General features: G+C 46.1%; 1 protein-coding gene across 1 annotated transcript in view; it reads right to left on the bottom strand.

Moving 5' to 3' along the window:
* The window catches only part of LOC115390821 (polycystin-1-like), a 76478-nt gene that overhangs the window by 17322 nt on the left and 36504 nt on the right, over nucleotides 1-22652 (bottom strand). The window contains 19 exon segments of the mRNA XM_030094830.1: nucleotides 128-344; nucleotides 440-761; nucleotides 2475-2615; nucleotides 2703-2855; nucleotides 5022-5172; nucleotides 5493-5923; nucleotides 6043-6342; nucleotides 6434-6628; nucleotides 7067-7587; nucleotides 7590-9683; nucleotides 10619-10749; nucleotides 11570-11745; nucleotides 12088-12219; nucleotides 12321-12803; nucleotides 13502-13882; nucleotides 14032-14294; nucleotides 16054-16204; nucleotides 16291-16412; nucleotides 17920-18134. Of these exon segments, the coding sequence (XP_029950690.1) occupies nucleotides 128-344; nucleotides 440-761; nucleotides 2475-2615; nucleotides 2703-2855; nucleotides 5022-5172; nucleotides 5493-5923; nucleotides 6043-6342; nucleotides 6434-6628; nucleotides 7067-7587; nucleotides 7590-9683; nucleotides 10619-10749; nucleotides 11570-11745; nucleotides 12088-12219; nucleotides 12321-12803; nucleotides 13502-13882; nucleotides 14032-14294; nucleotides 16054-16204; nucleotides 16291-16412; nucleotides 17920-18134 (6579 nt within the window).

The raw sequence follows: 22652 nt of genomic DNA on the forward strand, positions 1-22652 counted from the left end.
TTGTAGAAACATTTCTTTTAATCAAGGTCTTTTTTCCCAGTTGTGAAGAGATCCAGATGCAGATGTTGGTACAGATGTTCTGTTCGTCTTCTGGCTTTTTTGTTGCAAGTGAGTAAAATGTCCTCACTTGTTTTGTGCGATGATGGCTGCCCCCTGGTGGTCTTCCACTGTGATCACAACAACCACGCGGTTCTGTGCGACGGCGAATCCCGGCGGCAGGAAGGCCGCGTGCTCCGGACTGCTGCCCTTGTACACGCAGAAGTCCTCGCAGTAGTCATCTCTGCAGCGTGTCACCAGCAGGCTGTAAAGCAACGGCGTCTCCGAGATCCCACGGTCACGGTAACCTGCAGGGCGGAGACAAATAAGAAAAAGACGACGCTCACAGAGACTTTCTTCATAGCAGTGAAGACACTAATGTTACGTCTTGGGTTTTTCCTACCTGAGCAGTTGAAGTAGACCCGGTCCAGCAGCGTCCGGATCCTCCAGCCATCCTCCTCTCCGTCCCCGTACTCCACCCCGGCCTCGCCTCCACCTCTCAGGTGGCACTTCCCACCCGCCGGCGGCATGTTGTGGTGCAGCGTGATGGAGGCGGCGCCTTCGCCGTCCAGGCTGCTGTCGGTCACGTGCAGGGTGAAGATGTAGGGGTCGTTGTGGCGCAGGACGCCCTGCCGCAGCACCAGATGCATTCCGCCGCTGCCCGTGGTGGTGGAGGACAGGTCCAGGACCAGGGTCTCGTTCTGCAGCGTCACGGCACTCCAGCGCTAAAAGACAAGAGGGAGGAACAGAGTTCAGAGTTCATGAGTTACCTGAGCAGCAATTAGCCAGCCGGGAAGTTCTATTACGGGCAGGAACAGGATGCTTCCTGCTACAAAATCTGTTCTCTTTTGAATAATTTGATAAAATTGTTGGAGCCAACAGGCACTTCCAGTCAGACTCATGAATAGAAAGATCCAAATAAAAAAGTTATTGTTCTGTTGAAAAACTGATAGCTCATCTACATACTGGGCAATAAAATTGACCAGTATGAAAATGGAAAGAGAAGTCTGCCGTGTCCGTTATAGCCAGAGAACAAACAAATGGTGAGCAGCAACCTGCAGATGCTGTGCTGCAAACATTCTGCTGCAGTACTGCAGAGCTGAGAAATTAAAAAATGCAAATAAATGCCTAAATACCACCGTGGGGTGTCAAACAAGGTCCATTTCATCCTGGAGGATGACCTACAACCAGAGCATTAACTTGATTTTTCAATAAAGGTAACTGCTGTTTCCAATTTATTCAGTGGAGATCACACTGTTTTAATTGGAGTAGTGGACCTCGCACAACACCGAGACATGCTTAAGGTTCAATGGCACTACGGTGGAGGGAAAAGCCCTTCATTAGCGTCTGATCCACATCGTGTTAGTGAGTTTGTGAAAACAAGCAGAAAAGTGGCAAACCCCCGAGAAGCAATATTAGTGGGACGAGAAACACCGTGGTAGATATAAATGAAGATGTTTCAGCAGTTTCTGAAAGTCAACAAAAGAATAAAGAAAAGTAATTTGTCTTGGATGAAGCTGCATTTGAAAAAGTGTAATATACAAAGCACGGGAAGTTTTAGGACACGTTACTCTATTTTCTATTGTATGCAAGACAAGCATTGTGGGAAACTGCATCATGTTAAAATCTGAAAAGTTCCTTCATTATATTTTACTTACAACGCAATAATTTAACCGTTAGGCCACTTAAGATCAAATTGAGTTGTTTGCTAATAATACCGTTAAATAATTAATTTGAACCTTTGATTTTTAAAGGAGGAAAAAAGGGGGTTTCGAATAATATTCTCAAAGATCCTCAAAATCTTTAGCAACTTTAACCTAAAAATTCAGGATTTATACTGCGAATAAAGGACGTCCTACATGCTCCTTTTGATATTTTAAAACAAAAAATAACCCTGAACTCTGAGAAATGTCCTACATTCATAAACTTTATTAAAATAACCCATTATTTATGTGTTCATGCTATGTTTGTCAGCACTGTTCTTCACTGAGTGCTTCAGTGAGAAGTGAATCATAGTTTTACTTTTTCTTTTACTTTTCTGAGAGCACTTATGTACATTAATGCATGTGAAGGTAATCACATGTTGTGTAACGATGATGGACTGACTCAGGCTGAGCAGCAGTTGGTAAGTGCAGTTTCAGCTCAAGTGACTCAACAAGTGTGGATTTTTTTTTTGAAGTCAAATTGTTCCCATACGTAAGTTTGAACAGAATATAATCGCTCTGGCTCCACTCGCACGATGACCTTATCCTCACTCCCACACACACTCCTGCAGGCCTCGCCAATCCCAGGGAATTTCTGAAGAAAGGAGGATGAGCAGGAGAAAACGGACGGGAGGAGAGGACCTGGAAAAGCTTCTCTCATCATGCAGACACACAGGGAAGCAGGTTGTGTGTCTGAAGCATCTGGGTGTGTGTGTGTGTGTGTGCACGACTTACCCCGCGGTGGAAGCCCTGGCAGTTGGTGCAGGTTCCTTTGAGGTAGACGTACGAGTTCAGGCTGACCTCGAAAATGGACTGAGCCTTACAGGACACACACTCCAGGTACACCATGGGGATGCGTCCGCTCTGGACGAGCACCTGTCGAGTACGCCCAGAACAAATCAGCGGGTCACGCCAGAGGCTGCGAGGCATTCGGCATGAATTACGCGAAGAAGCTCGACTCACGGTCTGCGTGACGGATTCTGGGGCCATGCCGTCTTTGCTGATTTTCAATTCGAAGGTGTATTCCACGCCTACCTCCAGCTCGGAGCCGGAGATTCCCAGAACGGGGTCGTTGCGTCCCAGACCGAAGTTCAGAGTGGAGCAGTGCTCTGGGCCCTGCAATCAAAAACGTTTGTTAAGCCTGTTGATAAAGAGGCGACATATCCTGTTATAGCCAGTTAGTGATTTATTCACACACAGTCTGGGAGGCCCAGAGCCAAACTCAGCTGGCTCTGTGTGGAGGCAGTCTCCACCCGGTCAGCCCATCACAGGACCACCACACACACACATTCACAATTTAGAAACACCGCTTCACTAAGGAAGCCTGTTTCTGGAAGAACATTCAAATTTGCTCTTGTATTATCAAAACGCAACAAATGAAACAAAGAAGAAGGAAAAACAGACTCCAAACTGCTCCTGTTTGCTGCAGCATTTGGTTTTGCTGACTGTACCATAGAGAAAGAAACAATATTTCGTCACACCGAGCAGACGTAGAAGAAAATATGAAAGGAAGGAAAAAAATGTGCAAATTTTTCTTTCGTTTTTAAATCTCTACCATCATTTATTCTTCAATTTGTCCTGAAGGATGAAACTGTGCAGGAGATTTGAGAAACAGTTTCTGAAGACTTCAGTCCACTTGTCATGTCTTTTTGCCAAACGGTGTCCTCCTTTCTCTTTATCAACAGCACTGCCCAGCTGTGTGTGTGTGCGTGCGTGTGTGTGTGTGTGCGATGTTGTTTATGAGTGTGTAATCATCAGGGTGGAGAGCAAAGCACCAGCTGTGGAATGCTGAGTTGATCTCTGAGCGTTACATAACCCTTGAAATGCCTGCGCATGTGTCCAAAACTCACTTGCTCGGAGCTGTGAGGTCCAGCTTCACAGCCATTTCTCTCCATTACTGTAACCTTGACCATATGAAAGTCCTCACTCCAACTCTATCTTTGAATATTTTCCTCTAAAACAATCACTCAGTAAAAGGGAGATGCAGTAAAAACGAAGGAAAGGACAAATAAATGACTCACACTTCTAAAAGAATAAAAAAAATAAAAATAAAGGTTGAAAACCTTTGCTCATAAAAATGGACATGCAAGCGTGCACACACGCTTTACCCTGCTGGACACACCCATCCCGTTGAGTCTTACACTGTGGTGTTTTGCTTCTCCAGCAGAATGTGTTCCAACCCAGCCGAGGAAGCAGTGTGTTTGAAAAACACTAAATGAACACCAACATACTCGCAGACTTTTCAATCCCACATTCATTTCCTGCAGAATTTGACCAAAGCGTAACGTCACGACAAGGAGTCACCTTAGAATGCAATGATTTTCCGACCAACAGCTTTTTGTTTTGTTGTCTCCATGTGAGGATGTAAACATAATTTACCCATCATTCACTTTGTGCAGAATCACTGTAAACTGAAACATAAATACTACTTTTCTGGACTTTCTCCCAATCACAACTAACCTTAACCTTAGTCTAACCTTAAAACATGTCTGAACCTAAAAATGGAACATGTTTTCTGACTAGGATGAGACTAATTTGTTACTACAACAGAAAACAACAGGATTAAACCTCCCTCAAGTACGTTTTACCATCAGTGCAGCCAAACTTCCCCTGAAGCCAGTTACAGTATCCAGGACCAGATGACCGTTACATAATTTTTCCACACTATCCTAAGGAAAAAAAAAAAAAAAAAATCTGTCTGCCAAACTCTGTTTTATGAATCTGACAATAAAAGAGCGCAGTAAAACTCTCTGAGAAGGGAGCTTGGTTGACAGTTTGATGCTCTTTCAGCAGCAACACATGGACAGAAGATCCAGCCTCATCACAGGAACGAGGGAAAAAAACCAACCTGAGAACAGTTTTATTGCTCCCTTTTCTTCTTTACTTAAAATCGTATTTCTAGGAAAACATCTGTTATTAATATAATGTGTAAAAATCTGCTGTTACTATTACACACAAATATTTTTCACATTAGATGACAGTATATAACCTACGTACAAAAAAGTGACGAAATGTGTGGTTTCTTTGTTGGAACAATGCTTTTCTGCAATAAATCTCATACCATTACGAAGCCTGTTGATTTCCTTTGTAAGTGCTGCCACGTTGGTAAGGAACATGCATGTGTGGGATGAGCAGAGCAAATCTTCCCTGCTAAAGCCAAAGACCAGTTTAACTTGTTGACATTTGCTGATGTGCACAGCTTACTTTAATTGATCCTCTGTTTGCTGCATTTAGGAAGAACAGAAAAGAAGTAAAAGCAGCCTGTTTCCTGGCCGTTCTTACCTTGGAGGTACTTATACAGTCCCAGTAGTAATTGAGCAGCGACTGGCTGTCTGGATCCATGTTGGGGTCGTAGGACTGCTCTGCACTGAGCTGAAGGTCCTGGGTGCTGGACCACACCCGGTACGTCCCCCCTTCAATGATGGGCACCAGCCTTTCGACAAAAAGGGAAATGCAGGTTACGCTCTGACAAGCCAGGGTCCCTGAGCATGCATGGGATCACTCAGAAAAGCCACTGAGAAAAGATTCAAACAGGAGATAAGAATGTTCATAGATGCAAATGCGAACAACTACATCCCAGCCATGAACTGCTAAAACGATGTCACAGTTTCCAATTACAGCACAACCTAAAATTCACCCAGAATAAAGTGTCCATTGTTGTCTCATGACTGAGTATTACACATGACTGAGGGATGTATAATCTAGATTAAATAAGTGTCCCACAGCTCGACTGTTTGGTTTTGCTCTGCTCACCTGGCAGCCATGACACTGAGCTGCAGACAGGCGGCCTTCCTCAGCGGCACGCCTTCGTACGACAGAGAGAACACCAGGGTGTAGTTCCCTGCTGCTAAAGCCCTCTTTGGCAAAGAAAGCTGCAGCCGACGCACATCCACATCCATCGGGAGGCGGATTAACTGAGGAGACCGAGTCCCGGCTCCAGGGGCCGCAGGGTGGTCTTTCCGCACTTCATCATCACAGGAGGATGCTGGGACGATCTCCCACAGGTACTGCGCTCCGTAGCGTATGCAGCCCTTCAGGTCCACGGTGGCCTCCACCAGAGTGGGCTGGGAACGCCAGATGGCCAGACGCGGCGCGACCTGCACTTCGGGTTCTTCACACTCCAAAACGCTGATGCTCACCTCCACCTGGGCCCACACCCAGCTCACCAGGTTGCTGCAGTTCGCCTGCCAGGAAGGAAGCGAGCTGGTGAAATCAGAAGAACTGACAGGAGGCCAAATACAACTTCTATGAGTTCGCCTTGTCTTAGAATTACAAAATATTTCACAGCTTCACAGAAGCATACCTGGACCAGGTAGTGTCCTGGGTATTTGTACTCATAGCCCACAGTCGGGGTGTCGGTGTGGACTGGAGTAGAACCATCACCCAGATCCCACAGGCAGTGAACAGAGTTAGATCTGGGTGTGACCGAAGCCACCAGGGTCACTGTCTTATTGACGAAGGTGTCTCGTGGCGTTGCAGACAGGCTGGCGGTCCTCAGCAGGTGCTGGACCTGGACGTACCTTGTAATGTTCTGACCATGCAGACTGTTCAAGGCATTCAGGTAGATGGTCAGTAATCCTGCTACTTCCGGGGTGTAGCTCACCTGGAGAGCATCATTCAGACATTACATCATTGTATTATAAATGTAATTATTAGTGTTAACAATTAATAAGATTAAAAAAAAAAACACAGACCTCTTTTCCCAACTGTGATGCTTTGAGATGCTGCAAATCGAAAGCCCACAGGAAACTAACTGGTTTGCCTTTGTCAACGCTGGCCTCAAAGACCTTCTTCACACCCACGGGGATGGCTGCGCAGCATCCCTTTATAGTCAGTCTGCGCACCGGCTCCATCACTTCCACCTGGTGGTTCCACCTCATGGAACTCACCTGAAGTGTTACACCGAGACATAAAATAAGTTTCGCTTTAGAAATAAACGTATAAATAGAACAACTATATAGACACAATCAACATTTACGAAGTTCGATTGACTCGATCCATTTTAAGATACACTTTAGTGAATTGATTTGTTTGTTTTTTTTCTCTATATTTTTTTTACTATTGACTTCTTCAATCGTAGCAAAGTGAAATATACGCTTTGGGGTCAATCAAAGCTTTTCCTATCATAAAAAATTCCCAAAATATCTTTGTGTATGAGAAGTCAATCTATTTGGATGCTTCTGTGCCTTTTGTCACAATAGAGTTACAGAATTTCCACAGTAAATATGCAAATTAATCTATAGATACCTGATAGCAAAACTGGACAACTATACAGAAAAAGCTCTTCATTTGTTTTAACTGGACTTCAGGGGTAGCCTTGTTGTTACCTTGTTGTAGGCGGTGAGATTCACCATGTAAGTGTCCACTCGGGTGAATACGTGGCTGAAGGTTTGGTTGGGCTGAGGATAAACCGTGGCGTCGCCGGTCATGCTGAGGATGAGATGTACGTCTGAACCCGCCGTCATGGAAATGGTGAAGTCCACCCTCTCGTTTACTGCGACAAGTTTGGTACTTGCTTTCAGCTCTAATCCCTGAATTTTGTCCTGTACAAAGACCTCCTTGGAGAACACTCGACTGCTGACGTCGTTAGTGGCATTCAAAGTGATATTGGCCGTCTTTGGTTCATGGAAGATGACGGACGTTCTCTTTCCTGTTTTTGTTCTTCCGTCTAGCAGCCACGTCCAGGTTACATTTGTCCCTGTCGCTGCATCCCCCTCGAGCGTTACATTGTCGCCTGTGGCGACAAAACTCTGCTCGGTCATGTTCGTAGCTGAGAACGTCAGCCCTGAAATGACTTCCTGAACACTGACGATTCCCGACGCAAACTCTGAACTGACTTCGTTAAAACCTCCACAGAAACGGTTTTGTCCCCGTGACTGCTGAAGGTGTGCGTCCTCCAGGGTTTGTTCCACTGCAGACTCTTCCCATCCACAGACCAGCGGTACTGCAGGTCGGAGCCTTCAGCTGTCTCCACTGTCAGGTTTGTCGGAGCACCGACTGCAACCGGGTTGTTTGTAATCTGCAGGGACACTCCGCCGGCTGGTTCAAAAAAGTAGATTGTTTTGTTGACGACCAGCTGGCCGAGGAGGTTGACTGCCCGGAGAAAGATATCACATGGACCCGGCTTGGAAAAAATCAGCTCCACAGCCTTTCCCGTTTTGTTTACTGAGCTGGCAGGCTCCAGCTGTCTGATCAAGTTCCAGGTGAACGTCATGTTGGTGCCTTCTTTTAATCCCGCTTGCAGGTGGAGAACGCGGTTTGTAGGGAAGCAACAAGCCTCCAATGCTGTGAATCCAGCTCCTTCCACCTTCTCTGCTAAAATCTGCAAGTCCTCCAGTTCACGCTGGACAAACAGGAAAATGCTGGCTTGAGCGGTTCCTACGTCATTTTCTGCTGTCACGATGATGTTGAACGTGCCAACAGATCGGAAGGTGTAGAACATCGTGATGATCCCTGGGATGGAGGTGCAGCGGTCACACAGAATCCAGGAGAACCGGACATTGTCTCCCTTGTCCATATGAGCCTCAAAGTCCACCGAGGCATTAAGAGGGACATTTATCAAGCTGGCGTTCACCGTCAACCCACGAATCGGTGCCAGCACAGTAACAGGCAGCACAGTTTCATTCTGGCTGACGGAGTTGACGGCTCTCAGTGTTATGTTGTACCTCCCGGAAACGTTGTAGGTATGGAGAGTATTCTGGCCAGTCAGCACTTTTCCATTTCCAAAGTCCCAGGTGTAAGTAACACTGTCGGCCAAGGAAGAGGTCATGAAAGCATAAGGAGCTCCAACTGTCAGATTGTTGAACTTTGTCCCATTGTGCTGAATAAGAACTGGTCCAATGGGCCTCAGAACCTCGATGACGGTGCTTGCGTTACTGGAAGAAATGTTGTTGGAAACACTGACTGTCACGATGTATGAACCTGGAGTTTCGTACGCTGTGACAGTGTCCCCAGAGCCGTAAACCAGCCGAGGGTCTTCCTCTCTAGAAAAGTCCCACTTATAGGTGTAGTTAAAATGGGGCTCGGCTCTAATCTGGAAGTGTATTTCCTCTCCCGTGGCATAGTGGGATTTCTCATGAGAGAGGCTGACGTTGGTCAAGGCAGGCTGAACACACACCCAGCTGAAGAAGTTAGGCTTGAGTGCCTTGTTGACGCCACTGGAAACAACCAGAGAGAGGTGGTAGTTTCCACTCGTCCAGTACGTGTGTGAAACCCTGGGGTTTCCCTGGTGAGTCTCATTGGGGCTTCCATCCCCAAAGCTCCATTCATAAAGGTGGAGTGATGTGTTACCAGAGACCCAGGCCTGAAAGTGGACGGTGGTCCGCTCCTGGACGCATCCTGACGGCTCCATTCGTATAACTTGGAAGACAAACACCTGAATTGGGAGACTTATGGAGGCGGAGCTCACAGCATTCACTGCAGTCACATTTACTGTGTAATTGCCTTCTTTGTCGTAGCTGTGAGACACATTAGATTCAGATGTATTATAGATGCTCCCATCCCCCATTGAGAAGGTCCACGTGATGTTGTTACCCGAAGAGAAATGCGCCCACACCTTGGTGGGACTGTGCAGCTCTGTGGGAGAGGAGCTCTGAGCTGTGAGATTCTCAATCTCCTCATACACAAACATCTCAGCACATGCCTCCTTGGCGCTTATGGTGTTATTCACTGAAACACAGACGGTGAAGTTTCCACTCTGTGCAAAGGTGTGTGCCACTCGGCGTCCCTGCTGCTGGGCAGAACCATCTCCAAAGTGCCAGTCATAGTGAATGCCGTAGGGTGAGGGGAGAGGATGGGCTTCAAAATCAACGGATTTGCCAACAAGGAGGAGTCGAGGCTCTGTTTGTATATCCACACGGGTGAGGATGCTGTAGACACTCATGTTGATACTCTGACTGATGTTCTCGTATCGATTGGACACCGACACAACGGCTGTGTATATACCTGAAGAAGGAAGGAGGGAAAAGAAGGAGAATAAGATGCTATTTGTTATTACTTTCCTGTAGCCTGCAATCAAAATTGAACATGTCTTGAGTCTTTACACTCCTCTAACTTCGGCTGATTCGTTGCTGTTGTAAGTATTTAGAGTGAAGTTCAAAAACAAAATACTAAAATTGGAGTTGCAACATCGAAGCTGTCACCAGTTTTCCGATTTGAATCATTTTTGACATTTGTTTTGAGATCGGAATCAAAATGAACATAGTTGTTTGGAACAGAATCGATGCTAACAGAATGGAAGCTGCTGCCTCGATGCAGCGCAGACTGATCTGACACCTCTTAAGCATGTAAAGATATTTTATGCAAACAAACTTCTCATGAACTTGTTTTTTGTTTTACTGTGAAGTGAACTGTTTTCCATATAAATAAACTTTTCCTACTTAAAAGCTAAACGCAACAGTGACTTAGAGAAGCATCTGCAGGGATTTTAACAGATTAAACTCTTGCTTAGCCAAACAAACCAAAAAGCACACACACAAAAAGTCTAATAAATGTTAACTTTTCATAAACTGTTTCTCCTCTCCACACCTAAGGTGTAGGAAACATCCAAACCACTGAAGTAAGAGATCCAAATGTTGATGAGAACTGTTACTGCAGTTCCCAGTGGCTAACATCTGTATTTACTTTAAGTGTGACTCATGACCAACTGTTTAAAGGTTCACGTAAAATTAGCTTTTGTGCAAAGCTATCACACTGTCTGCATTGTTGATGTGAGACTCTGCATCTTGTTCAACGCCTTGCCAAAGCCAGGCTGACTTATATACAGTACCTACATAATACAGTTCATTAGACCTGCAGCACATCCAAACGAGCAAAAACTCTGCTAAAAACATTCTATCTTTGCATAGACGTTTTCACAAGGTTCCAGTGATCATGGTTACCTGGCTGTGAGTAAATGTAGGTGATGTTCTTGCTCAGGAGAACTTGATTTGGGGAGTCTGGGCAGAGGATGGAAGACGGGTAGGGAGGCTTGTATTCAAACTCCTTATATCCACCATCACCAAAATGCCATCTGCAGCAAAACAAAGAAATGTTCAAGCACGAAAAAGGCAATCTTCAGAGAAAATGTGCTGTTTGTCCCTTTTTGGTCGCTGCAATGTGATTGCATCAACATTTTAAACCCTCTCTAAAGCAATACTAGAGCACGCACAAAAACCTACGCTCTGAATGGAAAGCTGGAAAGAGAGAATCTTTTCTGACGACGCAATACAGGGTTTGGAAGAGAAAAGCTGGAAACTCAAAACTCAGGAAGCCTCGCTGGAACCAGAATTGTGAGTATGGAGAAACTAAATAAAGGAGTACTGCAAAGCCCGGAGGTTTGGAATTAAAAAAAAAAAAAAAAAGAAAGAAAGAAAAAAAGGATCGAGGTAGCCGAGCGAAATAGAGAGAGTGGAAGAAAAAAGTGCAGGGGAAACAGCCGCGCAGAAAGGAAAATTCTTGTCAGCAATGTTCCCAAACCACACGGTTATAAATCGAAGGCACTGCTTTCACTTTGTTCACTGTGTGCTGCCATTACGGCACACGGGAAGACAAAAAGAGAGAGGAGGAAAACAAAACTAAGATTGAGGAGGAAGATAGTCACACACAATCATAAGCAATGTGTGATGAGCGAGCGCTAAAGCTCTTAACTCTAAAAGAAACCAGCAGCCATTGGAAGAGGCGTAAGCTATTATTTTCAACTGATCAACCATGTTGTTAAAAACGTAAAGAAATGGTGTCAAACATACGGCATGTGGGCCAAAACCAGAAGTTTGGTTGTCATTAGTTCTAAGTTATTACGCCATTAGGATCAATGTGTGCAAGTCAAACTCCGACAATAAAAACGCTGGTACCTGAATGTGGCGGCCACGGCCATGTCTACCAGGACGGAGGTGGTGAGAGTCTGAGTGGAGCCCTGAGGGACCACATCCGGCACGCCTTTGACCGTGAGGTTGGCCATGTGCTGCAGGCGGTCCACGGTGACGTTGAAATGCTCTGTGAGCGTGCTGACATGGTTCATGGCCGTCACCTGGGAGAGACGGTACAGGAAACGCACAAAGTTAGCAATAGCAGCAAGAAAAACTGCTACAATATTCCCTAAAACTCAATTGGAGATTAAAAAGTACAAATAATGACGGTTACATCGTTAAAAGCTTTGCAGGTTTTAAGCTATTCTGTATTTTTAATCCATTCATTTAAAGACACTGTTTTGTAATGGTCACTTCTATAAACATTTCAGTCCACAATTAAGGTTCAAACAAAAAAAAATCCTTCCAATTACATTTTTTCCATCATTTCTGGATGCTTCCATGGAAAGTCAGATATTGCGCAACAAATCTGTCACAAGTAACAGGGAGTAGCATGAACTCACTGTGAGCTTGTAGATGGCAGCATGCTGGTAAATGACATTGAGGACGGTGTTGTAATAGGTGAAATAGGGCTTGTCATCCACCGTCCATTTAAATGTTGGATTAGACCCTTCAATCACTGAGGCTGTGTAGCTCTAAAACATACAAAGATCAGTGCAGATGTTAATACTCATTGAGTTTAAACATGATTTTTTTTTCATTAAAGTTAAATACAACCTGCAGAAGACACACTCACCACCACGGACTCCATCAGTACTCTGTGTGCCGGGTCCGGCTGCACCACCAGAACCCTGAGCGGCTCCTCGACATGGGCGACCATGACCAGGCTGGCCTCCGTCACGTTATTGTGAGCATCCAGCTCCACCTGCACCGGACTCTTCTGCTCCTCTTCTCCCAGCTTCAGATCCAGCACCGCATACAAGCTGGGCTCTGCGGCCTCGACCCACGACCCCGAACCGGGCCCAGGCTGGCATAGAGCCGGGCTGGACAAAAACTCCTGAGGACATTCGGGCTGGAAAGTCACGGTGAGATTAGTGCCGCGGCGAGACAGCGTCGTAACGTAGGAAGACTGCACGCGCAGGAGGAGCCGAGTGTCGTTGGGTTGGAGGTAGATGCTGCCGTTCCGTGGAGCAGGGTGGAGAACAGTCAAGCCCAGAGGCGGCACAACCCGCAACGGGCAGGATGCTGAGGCTGGGTACGACGGATCAGCAGAAGTAACCTGGAAGTGCAAGAAAATTATTTCAGAAGTTTCATAATAAAAAAAAAAAAAAAAAAAAAAAACATTTAAAAGACAGTGCAAAAAATGTTGAGGTAAATATTGGTTTCTGAAAACAAATGTTTCTGGACTTATGGAGCAGTGAGAGCAGACAACACAGATTCCACCTTAAGAAAAATACGTTTGTCTAACCAGTGTTTCCACTGCTCGCTTCTAGATTTACCACAGCAGATCATAAGATATATGTTGCATGCCCTTCCAGCTTCAACTTGCTCAGGCACCCAGTTGGGATTTAAACCAGCAAACCTCAGATCGTAGGCTTTCCCCTTTCACCTCTACAGTCGGCCAGACAAAGACAATTAGGGAACCAATTTTTTTTTTCTTTTTAGGCATGTGAGCTGATTTCCCAAAAAAAGTCACAAAGTTTGTCAGACAAAAGTAATTTCAGGCTCATTTGAACCTCACTTGAGAGGTGCTCCGTCACAGTTTGGCCCCTCTGGAAGTCGGGATGAAGTTTTTGCGGCCATCACAAAAATCAGTGTTCATCTCTGCTTCAAAGACTATTGTTTGTTTCTAAAAACTGCTCTATAAACGACCCTATTACAGATAACACTCCGGGTCCTGCATTCCTGAGCGGCCTCCTCTCTGTATGTTGAGATCTGTCGCACGCTGGGTTATGACACGCAGCTTTGATGACTTACCAGCAGGCTGTAGACGCCAGGCTGCGGCAGACCAGTGGACAGCTGGGCTCCCTGCAGCAGGGTCTCACTCTGTCCTACATAGAGCACTCTGATGGGACAGACCGCCTCGTCCAGCCAGCCTCCCTCGCCGTCCAGCACCAGCGCCTCCACGTCCAGCTCAGGGTCACGCAGAGGGTCAACGTGGGGGTCAGCTGAAGTGCCTGGGAACCGCCTGGTGTTGTTGAGCCAGAACCACTCGGACTGGTTGAGGGCTAAAACAGGCTGCTGGCCCTGGGATTGTGGAGAGGACTGGCAGCGGAGGAGAGAGGACGGACCACCGTCGTGCTGCAGGGCGATTACGTCACCGCGAGACACAAGGATGTCCTCCAGCTGGTCTTGTATCTGGGAAGACAAGCATCACAGGAGCTCAGGTTGGAGCTAGTAGATCACCTCCTTCATGTACCTGAAGCTTATTGTAAACTTTGCACAAAGACTGCAGCTCCAACCTTCATTAGAAAATCACCCTGAAAATCAAAATGAAATCCCCTCACCTGCATGTGAGTGGCTGGCCCGGCTGGAAGAGAGAAGACCACCTCACTCCGGAGGGAATACCGAGGCCTCTCCGTCCCAGGTGGAGGGTGGTGACCCTGGGTACAGTTGGGGCAGGAAGAGGGCTGGCACGGGCTGGAGAGGGGCAGGCAGCGGCGCTGGAAGGGGCACCACTGCTGCAGCGGCGGGCAGGAGGGGGGATCGCCGCTCCGGGTGACGTTGGGGACGCAGGTGGCGAGCGGAGAACACGCCGGGCCTCCACAACCTGTGGAGTGAGATGTGCTTTTTCATGTCAGCATTCCGTCCACCTGAAGGCCACAGACTGCTGCAGCTGACTGCAGGTAGAAGGCATTATTCAGCCTGAACACATCGCCTTGGAAACCTTCATACACACAGGGAGAACAAGCAAGCCAAATGGTGTTTTCACTGTGATAACCACTGTGGTTATCGCAGCGTTTTTACTGTGAATTACAAAAAAAGACATAAATGCAACAGTTTTTCTGTCAACACAATTAATTAACTTGAGATTGATTATTAAAAAAAGTTCAAAATTGCAATACGTCAAAAGGGAATGAGGCTCCTGTTGAACAGTGGCACGGTGAAAGAAGACGCCATCAAGGTAAAAAGGCAGTAAATACCCGATTTTGCAATTTCCAAGACAGCATACTGACATGCACGAAACAAGCACTCGGTCATCTTATCTCTCTCTTTTTTATGAGAAAGTTTCAAATTGGAAATGAAAATCATGCTGATTTGAATGAGAAAAGCCATATAATGATTGTGGAAATGAACACAGAAAAACATGGGAGGAATTGTCGCAGTTGTTTTGTATAATGAAGCAAAATTGCAGATGAAAGTAATAAATTACAGAATTTAAGAGATCGAATCAAACAAACAAATCTCTTTAAATGTGTGCTGCTTCTTTACAGCGCTATCATCTCCGCTTTCAGTGTCATTAGATCTCCAGTTGTATTATGATAATATACACATCATCTCCTCCTCCTGCTGCTGCTGCTGCGTTCACCAAAAAAAAAAAAACAACTGACGGAAAACAAGCTGCTTCTCTGGAATTGTTCCTCACATCTCTCAAATGCGTCCTTCTCCTCCATCTGTTACACATCTCCGCTACCACGTCGCAGCGAAACTGAAAACACACGCTGTTGTGTGTTTGGTGATCTTTGTTTAGCGAGCTTTGACAAGAAGTGCTGAGAGCGAGGGAACACGGCTTTGCTTTTCTTTTTATGACTCTTTTGTTCTCCTTTACATCCGCACTAATGCTTTACTTTCATGTCCACCTACGTAACATTTCCAGGCAGGGTTGGTCGTTGCATGGACCCCCCCCCAACAGAGCTAGAAACACTCCTTCTCTCCCTCCAACTTACACACTGCACATGTCTCGTATCAAACAGGAGCTGCTGGCTGTTTGGTTTGGAGGGAAGCATCAAGCAGACTTCTTCAGTGGTAGATCAAACTGAAAACGTCTTTAATTAACCTCACGGGGAAATTCCTTGTCCACATTGAACCCTCCTCCTACTCATAGTTAACCCTAGCATGGCAGCGCAGCAGCCGGGGAGCTGATGGGGGTTAGAGGCCATGTGGGATTCAAACTATAAATCCAAGTCCACCTCTATAACCTCCAGGCCACCACTTTTCAAATGATACAATGGCAAAACTAGATCAGAGCAAAGCAGTGACTGAACTGCAATAAATTACGTTTCCTTGTAATCTGTTGAATCTGCTTGAAAACTAGAAAATGGCTAATTTTAAACATGAAGGAACAGTCATTAGTATGAAAATCAAGGAGAAAGTCAACCTGTCCTGCTTCTGAAAGCGTACTAGTCATTTTCGTAACGCTTGACCACATTATTATGCTTAACTAATATCCTGCAGGACGACTTCAGAAATAGTCTGAAACTGTTAGACTTAGCGTTTTAAACTGAAGCTGTTTTTTAAATTTAAATTGCTCATTGTTAGACATACAATAAAATGCGTTTGCTCAGTTTCTGGAGTGTGATGCAGCTCACCTGGCAGCAGCAGATGCATGTTGGGCTGAGGACAGCGCGGTCGGTATATCTGGAAGCGAATGTGGACCTGAGCCCTGAGCTCCTGAGCAATAAACTCCAGCGAGGACAGACGGCCGTCCTGGACAAAGCTCAGTGCAGGGAACAACAGCGTCTGTCAGAAAAAGAAGAGTTTCCTCGAAAAGGGCCTTGTGGAAAACCACATGGTGGGTAAATTAGCATGCTGACATGCTTCCTTACCTCGATGGCACCGCTGGGAGGCCGCGGTGCAGATAAGGGGGCCGACGGAGCATGGTGCAAAGGATTATGGGAGGGAAACACAGCCATTCCCACTGCGAAGACCCCAGCATCTGGAACGTGTACTGAAGAGGCAGAACGAGTCAAAAGAGGAGAAGAGAATAACAACAGCAGAGAGTGGAAACAAAGAGAATGCACCTCCAAAAAGACAAACAACAACACTTCGGCGCAAGACCTGTCTGTGAACTGGACTCTGCCGCAAACACCGAGACAACATCAAAGACCGAGCACAGCCAAAAAAAAGACACCATTAGAGAACCGGGCAGAGGAGATCGACATGACAGCCACGCTGTGTTGGCTCCTGTGAAGGCTCCTCTATGGAGGAATTCAGCCTCATTAAAGCTGCTCCTGTGGAGCAAACTGACACACTTCATTCACTCCGACCTCTGCTTGGCGTTTACGTCTATCAGTATGTGTTCCACTCCATCAGACTGGATGTGCAGACTGTTTCTTAACAACATTAATTCTTAAGGTCTGACAAGAAGTTGAGCGAAATGAGTGTTTATAAAACTTTGGCCACTTCTATGGCGTACCTGAGTTTGGCAAAATATCGGGAACAGATTTCAACTGAAGGCAGTCCACCTTGATAACACCACAAACATTTTAATTTGAAGCACCTGCAACAATGATGTTTTTTTTTTTTTTTTACCATTTCGTAACATGTTTTGTTTTCCCTACTGATTTAAGTTATGTTGCATCTATAACACTATTTTGAATTTACAATAAAACAATGACAAACAATTCAATTGGATCCACTCAAATTCAAGCACCACTCTATATTTTGTCCACCTTGTCTACTTGTCCACAGTCAGAACAGCATTATCATGTCGAAATAAAAAGAACTTTTTAGAAATGTAAATTAATTCAAATCCCAAAGTGAAATGAATGGCTTTTATGTTTAAAGCATGGTAAAGTCATCTGCATTCCACATGCTTCTGATATGGAAGACCCTGAAGAGCACAAAATGCGATTCTTTTTCAGACCGTTTTTTCAGATTGCTCTTATATACTATCGCTTTAAAAACCAAGCCTCAGGCACTGCGGTCTGCGGAGGTAGACGAGAGAATTAAACAAACAAAAAAAAAAACAACCTAAGATTAGAGATTCAAGCATTACATTTTAAAGGATTTTTCACTCATGATACAGAAAATCTCAAGTCTCAACACAAAACTCAATAAAAGAGTTCCTTTTCAGAGTTTTCATTCAGAGAGATGACCGAGAACACAATCCTCTCACTGGTTCAATACTCAGTCGCCTGTATGGACGAATGAATCGACTCAATGGAAAACTATCAATTCGGGGTCTCAACAACAGTAAGGTGATTACGGCGGAGCGGCTCAACGTACGGCACTGCGGCTGAAGCTCAAATGACATGTTTACTTGGCATTTTGTAACACTGCAATCATAAAAGGCAGTTATCGGGGACAAGTGCAGCATCAGTTTAGTTCTGTGCTGATTTTTCGCTCCTGTCTTGTTTCAGTGAGAGTTCAATCTGTAGAAAACTGAGGGGTCACGTTTCCTTGGGATATCTTCGGTGTGTGTGTGCGTTACATGTGTTAGTGTGTTAGCCTACCTTGAGGCGTGTACTGGCACATGTAGGCTCGTTTGGAGTCGCACAGGTGTGAACTGGTCTGGCCATTCTGGTCGAGGGAAACGCACAGGTTGCCGTGGGAGATTGGCGAGTGCGGCGGCAGGCCCGCCTCCCCGTCCTGAGCCTCCGATCCGTTCACCCAGCGTAATTTGCCCGGAGTCTCGACGTCGCTCAATCCCAGCCACACGCCTCGTTCCCTGGTGCAGAAACAAACACACACACACGCCGTATTACTTCCTACTTGACATCTGGCTGGCTGCCAGCCTGGCTCCTTCACTTGAAGTGCAAGATGTTTTTCTTTTTTCTTTTTAACAAGCTGTGAATGTCTGTGTGTGTTCCAAACAGCCACAACAATGAAACCACTGACAGATGAGGTGGAGTCATTACGGCGGCATGCAAACTTATGGTTTTTCAAGAGAGAAAAGAGAGCAACAAAGGCTGTCATGGCTGATGGGAAAAGGCCAAATATAATGGAAGTATGTCCAGATTTGACATGACAACCACTACGATCGCAAGTTTAATCCCGACTAAATCATCAAAGGATTTTCTTTTGAACTTTTAGGGGGACAAGCTATGAAATAAATAAGTCAAGGAAATGATGCACAGATGGTATAAAGGAGATTAGTTCCCAATTGCTGAGAAATAAACCACCCTGTTTGTGATCCTGAAAGGAAAGAAGACCAATCAGACCACCACTGATATTACTGAGTCCAACTCAGACACATCTTCTTCGTTGCTGAGAACTGGAGAAAAGCTGATAAAGCTGACTCAGGGCCAATAGAAACCCTTTTTAACTGTATTTCAGACATCAAGTCATGGATGGCAGTGAATTTCCTACAGCTCAACCAGGACAAGACTGAGGTTTTAGTTATCGGTCCTGAAGGTCAGAGAGAGAAGATTTTACCAAAATTACGGGATTTTAAACCAGCACAATCAGTTAAGAACCTGGGCGTGATTTTTGACTCTGAGCTAAATTTTATTCCACACATAAAAAACATAACTAAGATTGGATTTTATCATCTTAAGAACATAGCTAGAGTCCGCCCGTTTCTCTCTCAGGCCAGCACAGAGGTGCTAATGCATGCTTTTATCTCCTGTAGATTAGACTACTGTAATGCCTTGCTCTCTGGTCTTCCCAAAAAGAATATTTCAAACCTACAGCTATTACAAAACTCAGCCGCTCGCGTGCTGACGAGGACCAGGGGGCGGGCCCACATTACACCGGTTTTACAGTCGCTGCATTGGCTCCCTGTCCGCTTCAGGATCGATTTTAAGGTTCTCTTATTAGTTTTTAAATGTCTTAACGGCCTTGCGCCTTCTTATTTAGCTGATCTGTTTTTACCCTATCGACCCTCGCGGGCCCTGAGGTCCTCTGGCAGTGCCTTATTGTGTGTTCCTAAAGCCAGAACCAAGACTCATGGTGAGGCGGCTTTTGGCCATTATGGCCCCCGCCTGTGGAACAGCCTGCCAGAGAACCTCAGGACCGCAGAGACCGTTGATATTTTTAAAGGGAGGTTGAAAACACACCTTTTTAATCAGGCTTTTAACTGACCTTTTATAGTCCTCTTATTCCATTCTTATTTATGTAATTTTATTCTATTTTATTATGCACATTCAACTTGTTTTACTTTTTTACTTTATAATCCTATCTTATTATCTTATTTTAATTTTGTGTCATATTTTATTATGTTTTAGCTGTTTAATTCCAGTGTTTCCTCAGGGGGGTCCTTCACACCGGGAGTTGGTGCTGGTCCAATGCTGGGGTTACTGTGCCCGGGTACTCTGGTCCTGGCTGGCCTGGGGGCTCCACACTTTGGTGTGCGAGTTCCCATGGTCTGTCGGGGTTGGGGGTCGGGCGCTGGAGCCCCAGTTTTAATTGACCCTCGACTTCCCTTGGTGTGGGGGGCCCCACTGGTGGCGTTTTCCCTAAGATGCTCAGTGCCATGCCATGTCTCCTCTGTTCTGTGCGAATTAATGGTAGAGTGTGAGTGTGAGTGTGAGTGTGAGTGTGAGTGTGAGTGTGAGGGTGAGGGTGAGGGTGAGGGTGAGGGTGAGGGTGAGTGTGAGTGTGAGGGTGAGGGTGAGGGTGAGGGTGAGTGTGAGGGTGAGTGTGTGTGTGGTGCATACTGTTTGATGGCGCGGTTTTTATTCTTTTTGTTTTTATGACTGTTTTTAATGTTCAGCACTTTGCGTTGTTTTTATTAATATGAAAAGTGCTATATAAATAAAATCTGATTTGATTTGATTTGATTTGATAAAATAAATGCTGAGAAATTTGCCTCCTAAACACAAAGGCAAAGATGCGAGAACATAATAACAAGTATGAACAATATATATTGGTGAATGTTACGGCTGCTGCCTTTGTGTGTCATGGTTTGATCCTGTTTGTCTCCCCCAGGTGTCCAGTTGTGGTGTTTTTCTTTCCTTTCCCAGCCTTCAGCCAAGACCTCACCTTTCCAGCCAGCAGCCATCCTGGACACCTGTCGCCAATCATCCCATCAGCCAGTCAACCAATCAACCTCCAGTCCTGCCCATATATATTGTTTTGCACCCTGTGTTTCTGGCTGTCTGTCTGTCTGTGAGAGAGAGATCACTGCATCTCTTGGAGAGCTTTTTGACTAAAGTTTGAGACTCTTGTTTTTGCCCTCCTCCGCCAAAGCTACTATTTGAGGACTTATTTTTGTTCAACCCTGCCTGTCCCCACCTAGTGTGTTTTGTAGTCAACCCCATTCTCTGTATTGTCTTCTTCCCTGGAGAAGGGCTCCAGGTAAGACACCCCGGGGTCTACATTTCTGCACGTAGGTGACTTTCTGTATATACACATTAGGTAAGTGTGGGCGGCTGCCACGATCTTCTGTAGCAGGTAGGTAAGGTTCAGGCATAGTTAGTGAGTTAGGGCTTGTCACTGTGTAAGATAGTTAGGGTCATAGGGTTGAGGTGTAGGAGAAGATTAGGGTTTTTGTGTTTAGTGACCACCTGAAGCACCTTCACCACCTGAATGCTTCACCACCTGAAGCATTTACATCAGCCAGTAGGCCTGCGCGTAAGCGTTGCGTTTCCCCCCCCCGCTCCTAGCTTGGCCATCTATAACATCTTAAGGGGGGGGGACGTAACATAGTGGGGGCTCGTCCGGGAAATTCTTATTTGTCCGGAGGCTTGTGTGTAGGTGTACTGTTGCGCCGTGGTTCTGGTGGTGCGGCGGCCTTGTTTTTGGTTGTTGCTATGGCGGAGTCCATTGTGCAACTGTTTATTGACACCCCGTCAGTGGATCTGTTGGATAGATGCCGTGTCACAGATTTACAGGCCATTGCAGAGCATTTTTCTATTCAACTGCCTAAGGGCTTGCTGAAGGTTGAGTTGATGCAGCATGTCAAACAAGAGTTGGTGGAGGCTGGTGTACTTGTAGTGGTGCCTGAGGTGGTGTCTTCTGCTCCTTTCCCTGGGGTGGAGGAAATCTCCCCTGGTAGTGGTAGGCTCTCGCAGCCTGACCTGGAGTTGGAGGCTGATGCGCAGGCTACGCCGGAGGTGATGGTTCCCCCGGTCGTGCCTGTTGCTCCCGGCGTGTTGGCTGCCTCAGACGTTTTGGTTGCCCCTCCAGCAATCCCTCAGACCATGCCTCGGTTCAGCCCAGCTCGGTTGTCCCCTCCTGAGACGTCTGATAAAGCTCGGTTACGTCTCCGTATGGCTTCTCTGGAGTTGCAACACCGTGAGAGAGAGCGTAGAGAGAGGGCCGAGTATGAGCATAAATTGCAGCTCAGGAAGCTGGAGCTGGAGGCTGAGGTCCAGAAGAGGCGTGTGGAGATGGAGGAGAAGGTAGCCCTGGCTCATGCCAGAGTGTCGGGCAGTCGTATGCCTGATGCCTCCAGCCCCTCGGCATTCGCTACAGCCGGCCCACCCGACCAGTTTGATGTGACCAAAAATATTTCTCTTGTTCCACCCTTCAGAGAGTCTGAAGTAGACTCTTACTTTGGAGTGTTTGAGCGTATAGCAGCAGCTCTTAAGTGGCCTGAGGAGATGTGGCCGCTGTTGCTACACTGCAAACTCACTGGTAAAGCTCAAGAGGTTGTCTCTGCATTGTCTTTAGAAGACAGTTTAAAGTATGACAAGGTGAAAGCTACAGTGTTAAGAGCCTATGAACTGGTCCCAGAGGCCTACCGACAGAAATTCCGTCAGCATAAGAAGGCCCCGAATCAAACCTTTGTTGAATTTGCCCGTGAGAAGGAGCAATTATATGATCGGTGGTTACAGGCTAGCAAAGTGACAGACTTCGCTTCCCTTCGAGAACTCAACCTCCTTGAGGAATTCAAAAGTTGTGTCCCTGAGAAGTTTGTTGTATACTGTAATGAACAAAAAGTCACTACATTGTCCCAGGCAGCAGTACTAGCTGATGAGTTTGCTTTGACCCACAAAACTGTGTTCACAGCACCCCGTGTGGAGACACGGAGAGTTGTCCCGCCTCCTGTACAGTCTGGTCCGTCCCAAGTCGCTTCTGCCTCTAAAGGGATTGGTACCCGTGAGTGTTTCTACTGCCATAAAGTGGGACATGTAATTCAAGACTGTAGGAAGCGCTTTCAGGCGGAGAAAAAGTCTCCCTCTTCACCCAACAGTAAAAAGCCTGTGGTGCTGGTTAAAACTAAACCTGTTGCTCGTGCACTTGAGGTATCTGGTGGGAGTGCTGACTCTCCAGATCCCAGTTATGCACCGTTCATATTCCC

This window comes from Salarias fasciatus, chromosome 6 (assembly GCF_902148845.1).
Source record: "Salarias fasciatus chromosome 6, fSalaFa1.1, whole genome shotgun sequence".
Classification (NCBI taxonomy): Eukaryota; Metazoa; Chordata; class Actinopteri; order Blenniiformes; family Blenniidae; genus Salarias; species Salarias fasciatus.